The 20,329-nt window shown below is 42.1% G+C and overlaps 1 protein-coding gene across 4 annotated transcripts in view; it reads right to left on the bottom strand.

Moving 5' to 3' along the window:
• The window catches only part of usp22 (ubiquitin specific peptidase 22), a 67,020-nt gene extending 52,653 nt beyond the window's left edge, over positions 1-14,367 (bottom strand). Inside the window, exons 1-3 of one of the 4 annotated variants that reach the window (XM_069180762.1) lie at positions 13,456-13,488; positions 11,724-11,756; positions 9,424-9,470 (exon numbers count right to left, since the gene is read on the bottom strand). In XM_069180762.1, coding sequence (XP_069036863.1) covers positions 9,424-9,426 — 3 coding nt within the window. In that variant the 5' untranslated portion in view covers positions 9,427-9,470; positions 11,724-11,756; positions 13,456-13,488. Of the gene's footprint in view, positions 1-9,423; positions 9,471-11,723; positions 11,757-12,546; positions 12,565-13,455 lie in introns of those variants that run through there. The other 3 variants (XM_069180760.1, XM_069180763.1, XM_069180761.1) reach the window with 3 other exon arrangements.
• Between the last annotated feature and the right edge of the window lie 5,962 nt (positions 14,368-20,329).

Below are 20,329 nucleotides of genomic sequence, written 5' to 3'. Positions count from 1 at the left end.
ACGCGCGCTGATGAAATGTTTTTGAAAGAAAGACTAGTCTTTTATAACAGAAAAAGAATTTCACTCGTTTTGTCTTTAAAGGGATAATAACGAATGGCCAAATCTGTTCGCACTCTATGTTCTTCTGCGTTTTGCAAGAACAGTAAAAGAGAAACAAAGTCAATGTCAGGCTCCGTTCTGTTCGAACTAGCAATGCTCAACAGTGCTGACAAAAGATGCGAAACAAAAGTTTCAAGCCATATGGGGTTCCAAGCCATATGGGAGGGGATCTCTCAAGGCAACCAGACTGAGAAAATATAATCTGCCTGACGACTACTAAAGGGAGGCTCAGTCTAAGTCCTCATTGAATTCCTTTTTTTCTCTCTTCAGTGTTGTCGTTTATGATGAGGAGGGGAGAGCAAAGCCAAGGCAGTTTGCAAGACACTGACACATCAAAGAACACAGGACAAAATGCACGCCTTGCCAGCCTGCTCCGAAGTTAGCCTCGTAAAGGCAGTTTCATCCCTCGGACCGAGAGCTGCAACCTCAGAAAATCTGTGGCAGCCGAGCAGATTATCACTGCAGCCAAGGTCCTGTACCTCCTGCACAGGTGAGTGCACGCGCACATGCCTGTCAGACAGCTGTTCCCTCCCTTCCAGACTCCCACGCTCACCATAAAAGAATCTTAAAGCTGTAAAGGAACTTTACAAAGCAGACACAATCAGTGAAATTTCATGCATTTTCCCATCTGTTCCACATTCTTCAGATGCATGGTTGTTATTCTTAAATGGCTAAACAGATACCCGGGCTTGAAATTTAGCAGAAAGGTCTGTTAAATTATTATGATTGTGTCATAAGATACAACCAAGGGAGACATGCTCTTCATACCAAAAATACAAACTTCATCCTCATTGTTGGATTAGGTTTTTAAATCATGATTCCTTGCCCCTCAGTGAAAAGGTGAATATTGGGATATTGAAAAGAGCGGATACATCACAAAGCTGGGTTATGAGTACTTTTAAATTCCAAAGTGTTCTGATCGGCACTGCATCTTCTCAGTAAGTGCTCTATTTTAAAATGTGGATTCACTTTCACTTAAGTTATTGGCAGAAAGAAATCCAGAAATCCCTGCAGATCCTCAGGACTGGACATCGTAAGACCTGCTACACGGCAATTTTCTCAGAATCACTGAAGCATGTGGGTTCTCACACAGACTGTCTGTGAATTCCCAATCTAGAACAAGACAGACATGATTAGGCCTACCTGGAAACTGCTCTAAAGAAATACCAGGTTTCTCCTATACTGTCGTACATGTCCAATTACTAATAACATCAGAGTTGCCATTTTAAACTTTTGGTATAATCAAGTCTGGTATCTTCCATGATCAAGCAGCTATCGCACAAGATCTGTATGATCATCTGATTAAGAAGCAAAGTTTGGGGAAAGGTTTGACAATTCCGATTAGTGCAGCTTCTGCAGGTGTTGAGAATAACTCACAATCAGTGTTGACTTTTTCCACATAACAGCAGAGGGAGGTAAAGCTTACGGCACTGAAAAGATCAGAAGTTCACAAATTACTGTCCGCAATGGCAGGAACTGCTAAGAACGGCATGTTGGCTCAGATGTGTGAAGACAGGGATGCCGCCAATCGTGACAACTTGATTTACCCTTACAAAGTCCCTGAAGATGGAGTGGTCTGAGACAGGGTCAGACGCAATCCCTAACTGCCACATGCTGGGATAATGCAGAGGCCTAGCCACCAGAAGATATTACATTTCTGCTGAAAACAGATCCAACCCAAGTGTGACAAGAGAGATAAAAACACCCTTCTATGATGCTCCAACCAAACAATCTTCGTCTTCAAAACATCCAGCAAAACGTGCACGTTAAACTTAGTACAATTACAGATTAATCAGACAGCCATTCAATGGCAGCTAACGATGCCCTAAACAGAAGAGCCAAATGGTTTTAAAAACGCAGATGGGTTTCTTCATTTCGCAAAACGTACAATTTTGAACAATCGCCGTGTCTACAGATGGCAGAAAACCTAGCTCGCAAACAATACGAACTGCTGCTTTAGATTTTTACAAAGTTCCTATAAGACTAGCCAATTACATTTTATGTTGTGGGCAAAAAGCTCTCCTTGGCAAACAGGAAATCAAAAACACAAACTGGGAAGGCACCAAAAATTCATGAAAGATGCACACATCGCATGTTTACCTACTGCCCAGCAGACTCCTCCATTTTAGGAATTGCAGGTTGTCAGCAAACATCTCGAGATGATCATTACAAACGTCTTACCTCACTGTGGACAAAACCGAATGCCCACAACACAAAGTCTGTACAGTTTGTAAGAGTGTCTGCAGGCTGGAAACTCTCAAAAGGATATAGCTGCTATGTTCTGGAAGTGACAAAATAACAGGACGCAAGATGACTGCATTTAAAAACAAAATTAACACTGGGTTGAAATATCCAGAAAACCTCTAGAGATGTACTCACAGTATTTACGAAAGTATCGTCCATCTTCTAGTAATTTTACGATCGGCAGATACCCCAATGTGTTCATGTAATGCAAGCTGGTGTACCATTAATCCTGCTGGCATTATATCTATAACAAAATGACCATATTAAATCTTAAAGCTCAAGCTTAATTGTCAAAAAGGCTTTGAAGACATTTAAACAAGTCTGCTAACTATTCAAATAATTATAACATTATAATGAGGTACCACTGTGGCAGCTTATTTTTTCAATGCAGTTTGAAGTAAAGGCCAATGGATGTTCATCAAGCAGCAAGAGTTTTATTTTAAGGCTCTTCTAATCAGAATATCTTAAAACCATTGTGTGGCATTTAGTTGTGCAAGAGATTGTCTTACAGACTGTGTATTTGAAGATGTCAAATTATCAAACAATTTGCCACGCATAGATTTCCTTAATCATATCTGAAACTAAAAAAGACTGAGTAATTTATAAGATGTCATTGTCCTGATCAATAAGGAGTCAGATTAAAATGTAAAGAGAATATAATTTAAGAAAGGTTACAAATGAGATGTCTCCCATATAGCCTATTTAGTAGTTAGCAATTAACTGATCTCTTGAAAGAAACTCATGGAAAAATCAGGATATTAGCTTCTACAACATGGCAGAATCCAGCTTGCACCTGTACTGGAAATACTCGTAATTAATGTTGACTTACTCACAGGGCAGACAGCCATAGGTTGCAGAAGATATTTAGCAAATAATTCTTCAATTTCACTCATTATACTTTGCATCGGCACAGTGCGCTATTAAATATAGGTACGTCAGGTTTATTCCATCAAGAGACGGAACCATAACACATTTAGGACAGCTACAATGGGCGTTTCATAAAACATGTTTTCCAAGAATGAACCCTCAGAAGAGCAATCATGGAATACATTTTTTATGCATATATAGTGAAAGAGCGGGGAAAAAACTCCTTACAAGGCGAGTGTTTCAAAAGCTTCAAATCTACTTGAAGGAACCAAAAGCATGTGTGGCACAGATCTGTGTGTGTGTGTGGGGGGGGGGCAGGCACATATATGCACTCTGCCTCTTATGTTTTAATGTTAAGAGAATATGTATATTGTCAAGAGCACAGGCAAGGTACTCCACCTTCACTCCACATCGACCCAGAACATGTAATGGCTGTGGAAACAGAAAGTATTGCTGGAAATGACGTTATTGTGAAAAATGAGTGGTACCTCAGTTTCCTGTTTCATCATGCATTGCCATATGGCTGGCAGGTCCCCATCTTTGAATTTCAAAGGAACAATACTCTGAGTTATACTGCCCATGTATTCTTAAATTATTTACAATTATTTACAGGGGGACAGATAGCTCACTGAAGCACTGAAATAGTTTTATTAGAAATATGTTAAAGTAAAAGGAAAAACACCCTGTCTAGGCTTTAAGGCTGTAAATAACCCAAATGGTTGATCTAGTGCTCTGGGTTTTTTCTTAGCAACAATAATATGAATAACGGTTTTAATATGGAATAATATTAATAATTAATAACGTTTACCAACAGGGCCTAGCTAGCTTTTTCTATCAATTCAGAATAGGTCACTGGATCTACATATGACCAGTTAGGCTCTTTTTTTTATGTGCACCCAGATGGGTATCAGGTAGACAACACTGTTTTACTAGGTCAAAAAAGAGACAGTTATCATACAAAGCCCAGGTAATAATCATAACTGCTTACACTTCTATAGCGCTTTTCTGGACATTGCACTCAAAGCGTTTTACAGGTAATGGGGATCCCCTCCACCACCACCAGTGTGCAGCCCCCACCTGGATGATGCAATGACAGCCAGAGTGCGCCAGAACGCTCCCCACACACCAGCTATCAGTGGAGAGGAGAGCAGAGTGATGAAGCTAATTCATAGATGGGGATTATTAGGAGGCCATGACTGGTAAGGGCCAAAGGGAAATTTGGCCAGGACGCTGGGATAACACCCCTACTCTTTTCAAGAAACGCCCTGGGATTTTTAATGACCACGGAGAGTCAGGACCTCAGTTATACATCTCATCTGGAAGATGACACCTCTTCTTACTTTCATCGCACTGTTAAAATTCCACAAGATTAACTGAAAATCAGAGGGTTTTCAAATGAACCACTACCAGGATACAGAAATTATCATCGCATACTAAAAGTAAATCAAAATGTAATTTAAAGGAAAAATAAAATAAAGGATGACCTATAAATAGCAATTCACAAATCTGGTTCTCCCATTTTCTATCTATCAAGTAACGGTCAGTCATTTAAGATTGGCAGATAGCTGAATGTGTGCATGTAATTCAAGCTGGTCTATCATTAATACTGCTTTAACTGGCATTATTTCTATTACAAAATGACAATATTACTAAATCCAACTATTACTAAATACAACTAAATCCTATGGCTTACATTTAGCTAAAAAGGCTTAGAAAACCGTCAAATGAAAAATAAAGTCAGTAAATTATTCAAATAATTAGAAAAGGGCACCCACTTTAACAACTTCATTTTGAGACGCAGTCTGAAGTAAAGGCTGATGGTTGTTCGCATAGCACCAAGAGGCTTATTTTAAGGATCAACGTGTAAGAATATCTATATTGATTTTCTCTTTTCTTCCAGAAATGCTCCTTTGGAGAACCTGGCAGTTGATTCAATGTGGTTTTACAGAAAATGCATATTCAAAGTACGTAACTATCTGAATTCCTTGGAGCTCTCATTTTGCTGTTGAGAATGATGAAATGCCCTTTTGGTATACTTTGGTTACTTTTACTTAAGCTGTATTGAAATCATTGATTTGGCTTCCGACAACAAGGTCATAACTGAATAAATAATCTGGAATGGAGGAGTACATCTTAGTTCCTTTTACAACAGTCCTGTAACTCTACAGTATCGTCAGTACACCACTTGCACACTATCTACCAACATGTGATTCAGGAAATGACCACTTTTTAAAACTGAAGGATTTTATCAAAGCATTTGAGGTGTTATTCAAAACCTACGAGTGCAACGAGAAAGGCTAAAGCACAGCTGTCACTAAATCTCAGGTTTGAAGTCCCATGCTCACCTGGCCACAGGGTTTGGTGGTTAGTGTTCAACAAAAGCTTTAATTACCTCACTATACTAATTGCTTCCTAATGAGTGGCCCAATAAAAATCTTCAAAGGCACTGACAAACTTATCCCTCCAGATTTCTTCAGAATGAACATGAAACCAGAACCGGAAGTGCATTTATAACCAAGAACAGGTGACGCTTCTTTACCTAAAAGGTAGTGGGAGTATGGAACAAGCTACATAGCAGTGCTGCTGGAATCAATAACCTGGCTCCTTTCAAGAAAGGGTGAGATAAGATCATTGGATCACTTAATTACTAATTACCAAATGGGCTAGATGGGACAAAAGGCCCTCTCTCATTTGTAACCTCTCTTATCTTCTAGGTGGTTTTCCCAGATCTTTGGTTGGACAGTCACACAGCTTTCACGATCACGATGCTTACCCTGAGAACCAAAATTAATTAAAAGGAATTATTTTGTAAATCTTCCACTTTTACGTCATTAAGGCTTTGACATGCTTACATTTGTCAATGTTGCATGGATATCTCTTTGGTGCCTTCCTGTTCCTCTAAAGTACAATCTTACTCCAGAAGTTTCACATGAAAGAAAAGTATCCTTAGTTTCGCTGAGTTGTGTAACCAGGAAGTGACTGTACTGAAAAAGCAGGCCCAGATGATGTGATTTAGATAACTTCTCATTTTAGGCAGGGTGATTTCTTTGCTAGCTGGGGTTTGCTCACCTGTACAGGGCAAGACTTGTATCATGTCTTTATGGTAAACCAGACCAGTAACTACATACACTGCTGGACATTAAAAAGGTTATATTGTGTCACATAGTCTTTTTTCCTTTATCAAGACATTTATGAGACTTACTAAAATCCTTTCATCTTGCAGTGTATTCTTGTAGAAATGACAGGCGTCTGCCAGCATGCACCTCTTCAATTAGAATTGTATTTCCTGCAGTAACTGAAAAACAACATTCCACACAACACCATTTTCTTTCACACTCAGCCGACATGTCTACAAAAATACAAGGCATTCTTATGATGCTTACTGTACGCAAATTACATTTCATGCTTCAAGAGACAGTTTCACATTCACTCCTATGAACGATGCCGCAGTCTGTAGCGCCAAAACTATAAAAATACAAGCAGTATCCTACAGGACAATCCACAATTTCTTGATTATTCTGCACCGCAACTGCACCGCTAGCAAAAGACCTGTATGCAAGTTCAAATCTCAAACTCAAATATACTTAGAACATGAGAATCTAGGACGCAGGATCGGCACTCTGGTGAAATCTTCTGCCGGTAAAAAGCCTCCACCTTTGTAACTTGATGTAAAAGCTTCTTCATACCTCAGATAGTATTGCATATGGTTACCTACTGCCTAGATTAACCAGTAAATTAGTTACTTTCAGTGTGTTCCAGCAGGTTTTTACAGATATCCTCACCTATTCAATGAATCTATTTCAGAAAATGAGTGGCTAATTAAGATCTGACGTATAAATGCAGAACAGACTCCGTGCTCTTTGGCAACTGAAGATAAGGACCTCCGATTGACAGCAATTCGGTTTCTTGCCCCACAGGAAGGATCATCTGATGGGCCCCATGAATATTTCAGGCAGGTGTGCTGACAACAGAGCTGCAGGGGCAAAAATTGTTGCCTCCGCAACTTAAGTGAGGAGAACGAGGAGATAAGCAAATTCAAAAGGGCCCAAGACAGCGAGAGCCACAGGCTGTGTCAGTCCCCGAATGAGGCAGCTCAGCTAACAACAGATGTCCATCAAGACAGCCTCCCACGTTTACCTAGAATGGAGAAAGCAGGAGAAGAAAAAACAGCCACCAGCAACATGAAAGATGGCGTCCTGACATACTGTAACAAACCCATTTAAAAATAGAGAAAATAAATCTATTTTCAAGAGTGGACAAAACGACAAGAGCATTGCTGTCATCATCACACTCGAGGCTTTCATACTAACAGGCCTGTTTCTTATGCAAGACTCGTTATACATTGTGTGACAGGTACATGTATAAGTAGCCTTTTCTGAATTCCGTACTTGCCCTAATTCTTAATTAAAATGACTTTTCTGATAAAAGACTGGGAACGACTTATCTAAAATGCAAGCGTGTACAATTTGCAAAAGCAACTTGCACCAATGCACTGAAATCAGGCTGAATTTTCTTAGAATTTAAAATGCTGAATAAGGTTCAGGGTTACGACTAAGAATGCAAACTGTACTCAAAAATCTGAAGAAAGAAAATGTAACGTATGAACCTTCTGCTGACAGCCTCCTGCACTGACACATTTTTAGCTCCCCCCGGAAAAACAAAAAGTATAAAAGCTTTGTGCTCACTGCTTGAATGACTTGCTTATCTATCAACCTCTTACCAATTAAGATAATATACGCTTGCAGTAACTCCTAAATCAATTCTGCCTTATGTGCAGCTGAAGAATGTGTTTATTAGGATGCACATGTCAAAAAATGTGAATCTGACATTTAGCCATGGCTGAAGTATAAAACTTCTGTTCCTTTTCTTCAACGATCAGATCCCTCCCTTTTCTCTTCAAGTGCTGCTCCCACTTGGACAATAATTTGGGAACTGCCACTGGCTTATCACAACGCCTCTGGTATTAGAGCAGGAAAGGTGCAGATGACATCTTTCTGTGTCCGCCCTTCATTTAGCATGGCAAGCGGACAAGCGGCACGGCCTCTTATGGACGTCTGTGGCAGCTCTCACTGATGACACAGCAATGCCCAAACGCTTCAGGAGTGCCCTTGAGCCTGCCATGAGTCAGCAAAGATCCTGTTGACTTCAAACCCACCCACATCTAAGCCGCCTGACCCAAACGTAGTCCATGCCTTGGGAAACCCCAGTCACAGTCTTCTAATGACAAACTGTGCTTTGGACAGACTCCTTTACGCGTCGGTAGCCGACTGGCAGTGCAGAAAAAGTACGTTTCAATCCACAGAAAACTAGTTTGTAGACTTTACTGAACAAGGTGCCAGCTGTGTATAAATAACGTCACGTGTGTGAAGGGCATATGCAAACGAGTCATATTGTGTTTTTTTTTCAAGAAGTGTCACTACCAACTAAGTGGAACAACCTAACTGTGCAAATATCCCAGTTGTTTGCCCCTTTGGAGAGGCAGAGATCAGAATGCTGTGCGAGTTAAATGTTTTTGCTTTGTGGCAAAACACCAGTTTGGTCTGTAATGTGAAATACCACCTCTTCCTGGGGTTCCTGCATGCGCAATCCTGCCACATATACTGGGAATGCCAATCACCTGGACACAGATAAACCCCTAACAAACAACAGAAAGGGGTGCTGAGGGGGAAAAAAAAACTAAAACACGTCACTGATTCTCATGCACAGCGCTGCCCAAACATTTTAGAAGTTCTGGCATTTGTCAGCCATTTTATTACCTATGCTTAGCTTTTCAGAAGGAGAACGCCTGGTAAAGAAGGTCTCCTGTTAAAGTAGTTCAATTTACTCTTATCCTTCCCCTGTAATAACATGGGGGGGGGAGGGGGAATGAAAAAAAATCGTTACAGCACAGCACAGAAGTGAGTGGAAAAGGGTGGCGTGTCCATAACCCTAAAACTCTAAAGGGCTTTTTTCCAACTTAAACACAGCCCATTGTCGTTTGTCACTGTTCTTATTGAAGCCTCTCATGTTTATAAAAAAAATGAAATGTTTTGTTGACTAGTGCCTTCGTCTTCCATCTCAGCATATTTTTCAGATCTGTGGCTTCTGCGATCCAGCAGTAGAAGATTAAGATGCATTTGACACACACCGACCACAAATGTTCTGAGAATTCTTCGGCTCTTTTAATTTCCTTATATTGGATTATATCAAAGAACATGCAAAGGATGAAAATACCATTGATGGCTTGGCACTATCCTCCTTCGGTCATTCTTCCTGCAGCTCTAAAGTTGAAGAATATACAGGGATTAAAAATTGCTTTTGCTCACAACATTTCTGCATTCAGACTGCGGATGTTTTTAGATCATCTTGAAGTGACCCAAAATGAAGTCGGAGGTGTGGGAATTTCCCCTTGATAAGATCACACTGAAGATGAGCCAGACATCTTCATCTCTAGGAGTAATGGGAGTTGGTCAACCCCCTGCCCTCTCACACGGTAGTTTTCCGGTGCTTCAAGTTCGCTACCCTGTCAGCCATACCTGCTTCGAGCCCTGAATTAGCTTTGGCCAAGCCCGACCCCCCTCAGCACCGCTAACTCCAACCAAATCTCAACCTGGGAGGCTTTCTTCCTCAATCGAAAAGAAAAACAATTCAAGACCTCTGCTAATCCTCTACCAAAAACACATTAAAAGATGTCTACTGACGCCAACATGGATAATGAGATCAAAAAGGAGAAATTAACAGCTCAGATGGAATGAAAAACAACTGCCTCTGCAAACTTGGGAGACCGGACTGTGAGCCCGGCTGAGGACGATACAGAGTTTAATTCAAAGTCACAGTCAGCTACAGACAACAGGCCTCCCCTTGAAATCATCCGTCAGGATAGAAAAGCCTTAGTGTAGGATTACAAACCCAGCAATGCTGCTAAGTGAAGCTGGTGGTTTCCAATGAATATGTAACCTTCCTGGTAGTGCTGGCTCTGAGGAATTATTTCAACAGTGTGACCACACCATTTCGCATGCTTATTACAGAAAGGCATTTTTGAAAACAAGACCGAGTAAAGGCGCTTCACTGTGTTGAGCCATCCACTGCCTGTATGAAAACTTGACACTCTCGGGTAAGGGACACAAACCTTTAATAACAGATTTTAATCCAACAGCCCCATATACTTCCTCCCACAAAGAGAGAAATCTGTGCAATGATTTTTCTTAAGGCTAGCTACTGTCCTGCAGTTAACCGCCAAACCTGAAATAACCTGGCTGAACGAGCAGAGAGAAAGTGAAGCAGGACTGGTCTGAAATTCAGGTGCCAAAGCCGTGGCCGTTTCTGAACTGTGTGAGATAAACAAGACGGACTACATCTGTTGTGCTCTGGCTACAGCATTCATTGGTTTTGAATTCCAGGGCTTTGTACACAGAGGGAAAAAAAAAACACCTTTACAAAAGGTTCCAGACTTTTCTTGGCAAAGATTAAGCGTGTCAGCTAAAAAAATGATGTAAACTTAGACCTGCTCCAAGACCGTCAGGCCACAAAACACGTTAAGGAAAAGCATTGTTTTACTGACTACACGGCAGCTAGTTAGTCTGAAAACCACATTCTGAGGCTGAGGAAGAGGCCATAACTTCAGCACAAAGAAAGGTTTACGGTACAGAATGGGGTCTGTAGAGAAGGTAAAAAGTAAATTCGTGTGGAGAGTATTATTCTCCCAGTATCCAAGATGGTCCCCCTGCTGCAGGCCTCGGGTTTAATGGCAGGACGGAACCAAAAAGAAGATAACGTCTCCCTTTCGGAACAATATAATTAGCCACCCATCCAGTTTCTAAACTATTCATCCAACACAGCAACACAAGGGAGCCGGAGCCGATCCCGGCCAGCATCGAGCACAGGGTAGAATACAACCTGAACAGGACGCCAGTCCATCGCAGGGCACGCTTAAGACACAAACACAGACACACACTCACACCAGGGCCAATTTTCCCAGTAGCCAATTAACCTAGCAGTATGTGTTTGGACTGTGGAAGGAAACCACAGCACTCGGAAGAAACCCGAGCAAATCGGGGAAGAACATACAAACACCGTGTGGATGGCACCCCAGGTCCAGGATTGAACCCAGGGCCCCAGTGCTGCAAGGCAGAAATGGTAGTAAAGACTGCACCCTCTGTGTTGCCCCCATGTGATTATTAGAGCCCTTAATTACTTTTTGTTGTTGCACTGCTTCCAGCATTGGGGCTTTCTTGCTGCTTCTGAGCCCAGAACACCAAATGGAATTAGGAACGTGCTGCACTCCAGTGAGTTGACATTACAGGATACAGACTTTACCGAGAACATTCAAATTTGCACTTTATAATGTACAACCACCACACTGTTAAAGTACTTTGTTAAATGCTCCTGCTGGTTATTTTTCTTTTGACCTAATACCACACCCAATGCTTTAGTTGCATCGGATTTGTGTACAGAACGTTAGAAACTTCAATATAAGATACCAAAGAAAATATCAGGCCTCTATTTATGTAAATACATGTAGGATTTGCACTCACCAGGGGTGTCCATCCAGCATCTTTCTGAAGCACCTATTTTGTCACAATGAAATAAAAATGTACAATACATGTAAGAAGTCTTTTCATTGCCTTGAAGTCACTATTAAACTGGATACAAGAAACCCTTAAAGGCCCTACTGTCAGGTTTAACGTTCTACATCAAAAATATCCAGTTAAATGCAACACAATTCACAATACTTAAGACCCTAACACACAATATTGAATTGAACAGCACAAAGCAAAACTCCGCGAGGAGAGTGATCTATGATATCTGGAGGTGGATCAGGCTACGTTTGGGGAAATTAGAACTTGACAGTTTTGATAAGCAGAGTGTGCATTCACTGTATTTTTTCCCCATAAGGTGGAGAGGGGGCTGGGATATTGTTACCAATACTCCACTGTGCCTTCTTAATAACTCAATTCCCCCACACCCTGCATGCTGTGTGGGCCAGGCACTTAGCACACGTTTGGAGTGGAGGACAGGGGCTCCGGCTGGGGCTGTGGGAGGTGAGGGAGAGGTTATGCAATAATGGGTGAACTCGAAACAAAATGCATTAAAAAGCAGACTGCAGCTCAGAGCAGGTAACCGGAGACCTGGGGGTGCACGGTCAGCAAAAAAAGGGGGTTACAGGGGCCTGTCCCCTACCGAAGGAAGGGTCCTGTGGAGGAAAGGGGCGAGTTGTGGAAGGGGTACAACGGTTCTTCCCCCTCCTGTTTACAACAATAGGTGCTTTAGCGGAGGTGCGGACTAAAGTGGAGGTGCCGGGTTTGAGATTTTTTTTCCCCGCCTGTACAGAAACCAAAAAGAAGGCGACAAACACACCGGTCTTTCGTGGCGACGCAGGTCGGTAAACAATGCGCCGCTGGGACTGGAACTAGTGCAGTTCGGTGTCCTTGTCGCCGCCCGGGTCCCGAACAATTTCCCCCACTTCCCAGCACGGTCCGAACCGTGGAGTGGGCCTCCTCCCCCCCCACCACCCCACGCACCCTCCTCTCTGCTCCGGGACAAGCGCGAGCACCCCCCCCACGCGTGGAATCCGCCGAAATTTTAACGCAGGTGGCGTGAAATGTTCTACTTTCTCCCCCCCTCCTCCTCCTCTATGCGTGACCGCCTCTCCCCCTCCTCCTCCTCCTCTCTCTATCTGGTCCGAACAAAAACGGCTGAGGTGGTGGAGAGGCGCCTCGCCGCACCAATTGTACACACGCAGTCCAGGTCGGGCTGCAGTACCGGAGGCAGGAGACCAGCACCGCACAATGCAGAAAATGGGCATATTTTTGAATGTCGTTCGCGTTTCCTGGTGCTTAGTGGTGCTGTGTGTTTTCCCACAAGGCACTGCTGGCTCGCCGAACATTTTCAGTGACCGTCTTTACTGCGTATGCACACAGCAAGACGACACTTCACCAAGAAAACCCCTTGGCCGGGGGGGAAGAGGGATGAGGTCGGGGAGAAAGCATTAGTTAGCGTTTTTGGTGCTGATGTTTTGTTTACCGTTAGGTACCTCTCGCCTCCCATCCAACACCCCCCAATTTCAATCAGCGGAGCTCCACACATAACGCTAATCATGGTCCTGCTGTGTTGTACATTTCTGTCTTTTCGTACACCGATACCCCAAGCGAATGATGTCTCTGGGATCTGTGCTTAAATGAAGGCAACTGTGGAACAGCTTATGCATAACTAAATGTGCATTTTGCTTTTTTTTTGTCCTTTTTTTCTGGTTCATTTTTTTTTTACCTTTCGTTTCCTGGTTTCTGCAGTCCCGCTCCACACAAAGCACTGGTATATGAGTCGTAGATTCTGTTTCCAATTCTCCACCTTAAAACTGTTCACATGGGAGCACCCGGCCGGACTCATGACAGAAACAACATTCAATTTATTGTTTTTTGTTTTAGATAGGTAGAGCGTTTCGGAAAGAAATATCCAGAAAGGTTTTCCGATTTAAAGGGGCAGCCAGCCGAAATCCGTGGTAACTGGGACTTCCGAATTAATCCGTTTTTTTTAAATTAATCTCTCTGTCTCTTTAAATATTCTCCAGTCTGTCTGTCTCGTCCGCTCTCGCTCTTCCACTTCCACTCTCCCGATTCTTTTTAATGGTCGGCAATGGAATTCAACAGAACACCGCGAGCTTTGAAAGTCCCGCCTCACGCCCGACCTCATTGGCCACCGTCTGCAGGCCGGCGCCGCGGATTGGCTGGCGTGGGTGTCGTTTCCCGTTAGAGCCACGCCCTTGTGCGGTAAACGTTCCGGCCCGGGTTGGTGCTAGGAGACGTCATTCGCCATGAAGGCGGGGTTCCAGCGGATTCCCAAATCGACGATTGGTTAAAGACGGAGGGAGCAATTGCCGAGGCCGTCTGAGGATCCGTAGTGGTTTCGGTCACCACACATAAGAAAAAAAAAGAGAGGTGTTCTTCCTTTAATGAAGGGTAGAACCTGCTGCAGGGAGAGATGTTATACGTATAGGGGCAGCCGAAGAAGCGCGGTCCCTTTCTGGTTGCTGTTAAAATAAAAAAAAAAAACGCAGAGACACGAAAGCGGGAGGACGTTTGCAGAAATGTAACGTTACAGACATCCGACTCCCCCGCCCTGGCAGGCTAGGCTGTTGCTTCGCTGTGATTGGCGTAGCCGAGCTGGTTTCCCACACCGCTCAGGTTGTTGTGTGGGTGTTCCGGCCGTGTCGTTTTGCGTCACTTCCGCCGCTGGTTCTGCGTGCTCAGTTGCCTGAGAGATTTCCAGCGGAAGCAGCTCAGCCGGGGCTGCGCACGCCGGCGCTTCAAAACAATACCGCCGGGTTTGCCAAGCCGTCACGTTTTTCGGAAACGGCTGCCTTGTCCTCCCCCCCTCCCAGTCGTCTACCCTGGCTCCCCTGCTCCAGAGTTACACTACCGCTGTGGTGGCAAGCTTTAGGGTTAGCTGTTAACGACAAACAGCGACTCACGTAGAGGAGGAAAAAAAAACTCAAACGCCAGGGCTAGGTTTTTAAACAGACGCAAAGGCGTCACCTCGCTTGCGTTCCTGTAGATTTAAGTTTGGCCCCTCAGTTTTAAAAGAAATAACCCAGTTTGATTTGGAATACATATTGGCAGCTGTTTTCAGGAACAAAGTTTCGAATCAGGCGTGATTTTGTACAGGGGATACTCAAAAATTGCCTTAACTCTGCCATATCGGAACGGATTACGTCAGATGTTGAATGATTGGGCTATAATTTCCCAAATTTAGACAGTAATACATTTTATTGAATATATAACATACACTGAAGTAATATTAATAATACAGTACAACCAAGTCTTGGAACAGTTATTGAAGCTGGTAAGAAGAGGTTTTGGCATTACAGATGTAAACATCCTGATGTAGGCTTTGTCTGCCGAAATGTTGACCGCATTTAAATATACTTTTTGGAGAAGAGAGAATATAGCAACACGGATCATCTTAATGTTAATAATGCTACAAGGGGGTGGCATAATCAAGATGGACAGTTATAGCTGCAGTTTACTGCAGTAGCTTCCAAAGTCAAGTAAAAGAAAAAGCCATCTCAGTTAAAGGTTAAGGTGAAGTTGTTTCTAGAAAGCATCTTCCCAAGTGACATGGATGGATTAATGTATTGGAAGGATTCATCCTAGCTTTGGGTATTGAACCCATATTTTGGTTAGTTTAACATATGCAGAGTAGACTTTAGTGCTCTCTCTCTGCTACAGCCAATTGCTGAGCATGTGACAGACAAAACCCCCTGTGTTATCAGATCAGGTATATGGAAGTCTACTTCAGTGTGATCTTGTCCACATTGCCTTTCAACTGTACCAACCCAGTATGAACCCCTGCAAAAGTCACGTGGTATATTAATATACCTTCTTATGAAAACCCATTCTGCACAGCTTTTCTTGTGGACAGGTGGACTAAATTCACCTGTTAAAAACCTGAGCAACATGGAATGTATACAGAAGCTCCATTAGGGAAGGGATGCTTTCTCCCTTTATTTTACTTTAGTTACCATTTTTGCTTGGAAATTATGAGAATACTTCCCTTTAGTGCTTTAAATTCTCCATCAGTTACTTATATACGCTGTATACAAAAGATGGCTCCAATCTAAACTGCTTTTGGGGGCTGATTGTACCTTTCTATGTGTGTCAAGTCTGGAATAGGAAGTTGATATACTGTACATGTCCTAATATTTTACAATTGTAGGTCCCAGTGGGAGACTCACAGAAAGGATTCAAGCACACCACAGCACAATTTGCAAACATATCAATCATAAACATAATGAGTACGTGTTTATATACTGTATATTTTGTTTACATATATATAAACCCCATTTATATACCAGTGGTCTGTAGATCAATCTTGGGGCAACATCCATGTCTGGTTTTCCTTCAAACTGGGCCCTTGATGACCAGTGATAATTGATGCCTGTTACTGATGTTGTTTAAACATTTTGCTGGACCCAGCACTCATCAGCACATGGTTTCAAAAACACCCTAGTGAAAATGAACAGTTTCCAATAACTTCAGCATGGATAACTTTACTCCATCCCTCCACAATCTAGTTAAGAATTTGCTCCCTTCTTTGCGATGAAAACCCCTTTGTAGGTGACCGATTCAAGATAAGCACACGCAGGTGGGAAAGACACTTAAGTGTTTGCTTTTCCCTCCTGCTGAAGTCTAACTCGCCGCCTGAGTGAGAGGGGGGTGTTGAAAGGGGAATTGAGTGAAAAAATAAAAAACACCCAAAACAGAAAACTGAAATACATTTCAATTAAGGACTTGACTTAAGGACAGATAATGTAGTGGTCCTTCAGGACCAGGTTTGAGAACCATCGAGTTGGACCAATCTATCCGAATGAATCTTTTTAATCTCACTGTAATCAACCCTAAATCAGACACCATTGGGATATGGCACTATAATGAATGGTGAATATCCTGTATTCTTCAATTCTAAACAACCTTTTTAATCTATGCTTATTAAATCTGATTACAGCTAATAAAATATTGTGGTAACCTGCCAGTGAGATTACAGATTTGTTGTGCATTGTCTTGTAAATGATCCCTCTTTTAATGATGCAAAACGTTTCGTATAATATCCTAAATATTAGTGTTGGAAGATGAATTGTGAAGCATAGCAAGGTGGAGTAAGTGGGTCCTGACAGTGAAACCCCCTGGTTTCACAATGATGTTGCAGATGCGACATTGCCTGTCTGTCAAAGATGAGATCAAGTGTAAGACCAGGATCATCACTGAATACAATTAGAGCACATTCCAAATGTCTGGAATGTGCCCAGTCACCCCACATTTACCTGTGTTGTACACAGCGATATTGTTCATGAGTAAAAAATATTAAAAATATCTGTCTTACTCCATAAACCTTGGATCTGTTAGCCACTTATAATATCCAATAACCAAATGAGCTGCACTGGCTGAATGACCTCTACTTGTTTGTAAACATGCTCATATTCAATTCAAGTACTGTTTCTTTTTTCAACATAGGAGTTTGTTTCTGTGGTGTTTGTTTTAGCCACTTCCAGAAATCCCCCCCCCCCCCCAAAAAAAAAAACAAACAAAAAAAACAAAACAAAACAAAACCAGAAATCTTTTATTTCCACATTCCCCAACGGATAGCACCGAATGTCTTGCACTTGCTTTCAAGCAATTGGTTTGCAAATCCAACGGTTCACTTCGGATGGGACGAAAAAAGAACAACGAGCGCCCTCTTCCGGCTCTTTTCTTTGACAAAACGTGAACTCCACAGCGTTTGGACAGATATGAAGAATTTAGTCAATCCTGAACTTCCAATAAGCACCCTTACAGACAAGCACCACCTGAGAGCCATCATTTTTGCATTAATCGAGTGTAAACATATGTTTATATTTCAAGTGTGACGATCTAAAAATGTAGCAAATTTTGCTCTGTAGGGAAAAAAAACATTGCTTGAACAAGAACTGCATACATATTGCAAAAGTTTCAAACTGGGAACCCCCTACCAAAACATAACGCAAAAAATATAATGGTCACGAAAATACAAAAAAATACACGGAAAAAATAATAATGTGTAATTCTTATGTGGCGAAGGTGCATTGTAATTTAAGGTACAAGTCTGCCCTCCAATGCTAGACAGACGAATTACACAACGCTTTTCTGGTGCTCCAGCTCCCCGCTAACTTCCGTTTTTCAATCCATCTGAGCTCGTAATTGCTTAGGCTTATTAAACCCACAATTGGAATCGAATTTAATTTCAAAATTATATTTCTTAAGCACGTTTTCTTCCACTTCGTTATTGATTTCGGATATTCCCAGATGTTAGTGTGTTGATCCAAGATATGTAGCAAACTGAGCTCTGCCGTGTTCTCCGCCTTCGACACTTGGAAACTGACCTGCCTGTTTTGTGCAAACGTCTCAGGTATCTTCTAATGGTGGTTATCCGAGTGCCAGAAGCCTCCTGCATCAATTCAATTAAAAGCTGTGATCCAGTTCTGATTTAGAATTGTAATTGGTGTGTAGATCGATTTAAAGCAGGCCCCAAGTTTGCTCAATAAATAGCTGATCACCTATTTCTGTCTGATTAGCTCTTAACAGAACACCATTTAAAGATATACGGGTAGGGAATTGCTCTGTATTTAAAACAAATGCAATTAACCTAATTGATTTTGGATAGGTCCAGGTGTTCATAGATAAATAATGTGCCCTATTCCAGGATTCAGTTTATTGAAATACTACATCTGAGTCAACAAAGTGATTATTACGGGTTCCCGACTTCTAACAGGAGCTGAAATAAGAGCTAATGAAGCAAATGGTTCCATGACCAAAGGCTGCAGTTACATCTCTGAGCTCTGCCCTGGAGGGGGTTGCAGGTTCAAATCCCAGGTGTGACACTGCTGCTGTTTCCCTGAGGAGGCTGCTTCATCTGCACTGATCCTGGAAACTCCCTGCTGTATTAATGCGCTTATAGGTTGTTTTTATCAATATGAGCTCGTGCTTTAAGCGGTCAAAAAAAAAAAGAGTCAGATCTACTGTGCTTGTGAGACAAACTTGATTTTACAGGCCTCTGCAGCAGTGGGTCTCAGCCCTGGTCCAGGTTACCCATGAACCTCTCGGCTTTCGTTCGAGCCAAGTGGTCAGCTACCCCATCGAAATTTGTAATTGACTTAGTAACAGGAATAATCTGAACCCTGTGACTGAGTCCTTGACCTCCAGGACTAGGATAAGCAAGCCTTGCTTTAAAGAGATAGTGGAAAGGTACAGTATGTAGGTACAAAATGCATGTGCTCTGATGAAGGAGGTGTGTGTTACTAACAGTTTGGAAATATAATCCTGGATTCGGTTCAGGACTGGAGTACTTTCTGTGTGGAGTCTGTATGTTCTCATTGAGTCTCCCCCCCAGACATGTTGGATAATTGGGGTCTCTGAAATCTATCTGTGCACTTTGGGAATGCGTTCTACTCAGGATGTGTGCCCGCTTGATGGAAAGCAGGAAAAAGTGCCTTTTAATGTGTGACTAACAAATACAATCACGAAGTGCCACCTGCTGGTCGTTGGAAATCAATTCGCTTCATTTTCTAATGTTCAGCTCTGTTTTTAGACTCGTGTCAGTACTTCACACCTTATCGCAAAGCCCTGATCCTTACGTTGTTATGTTATGTAGCCGTTTCTGTCGTTTTAAGTATTTATATTAGTAATACTGGTGCAAAACCGTTTTGCGAAAGTGTTGAATGCAGCGGTTTTTTCGAAATGTGTTTATTGTATAAATTAAAGTTGCTCTACAAAGGCAGGGGTGAGCTGGAGCTCGCAAAACGTGTTTGGTTCCGAGCGCTGCCCATCGGTTTCGCTTTTTTTTCAGTACCACGGTCTGTGAGGACGTCACCGCTGAGTCAAGAGGTGACTTGCACAGCCCCGTCTCCTCCACCTTGACACTGAATGACTCAATACGTTTATCTCGATACACCCTTATCAGATTGAAAGGGGTATTCAAGCGTGTTACTGTGTGACTCGTTGACTGTAGTGGAAGCCACCTTTTATTTTAGAACTGTACTAATTCTGAAATTAAGCTTCAAACTAAAACGATCCTTTGTTGTAGGTGCTGTAGCTGTAGGCGTCTTACTCAGAGGTCTGGGAAGTGCTCTAAATATTGTCTTCAAGTACCAGTATGTATTTTATCGGATAACAAATCAAATCGCGTATATATATATATCGAAGACTAGAGGGAGCACATTTTTGTCTGCTAGCTGGATTTGCAAGACAGGCAATACAGCTTTATTAGTTATCTATAAAAGAACAATAGTGAACTCTAGTGGTACAGTAAAGCATTACTGTGTTTGTCTCCCAGCTCAGTACAGAGTGAAGGTCTGCGCATCGTGTCGGCAAAACCATCACTATACGAACAGCAAACACATACTGTACCTTTTCACAGATTGGTCTTTTCTGGATCTTAACCTACCTAACCAATGTCCTGTAGGTTTTCTTTTTCTGACCACCCTTAATTTTTTTTACAATAAAATAGCAAAAAATAGTAACGAGAATAATGGAAATTAATATAAAAAGATGAAACATCCTAAAATTCACACACTTTTAAAGCTGACCAATGCAGAGATAATCTGTGTAGTCTAGACCCACACACCAGCTGGTTT

Source organism: Lepisosteus oculatus, chromosome 19 (assembly GCF_040954835.1).
Source record: "Lepisosteus oculatus isolate fLepOcu1 chromosome 19, fLepOcu1.hap2, whole genome shotgun sequence".
NCBI lineage: Eukaryota > Metazoa > Chordata > Actinopteri > Semionotiformes > Lepisosteidae > Lepisosteus > Lepisosteus oculatus.
The sequence above is the reverse complement of the archived record's forward strand: the minus strand, read 5'-3'. Positions and strand labels throughout refer to the sequence as shown.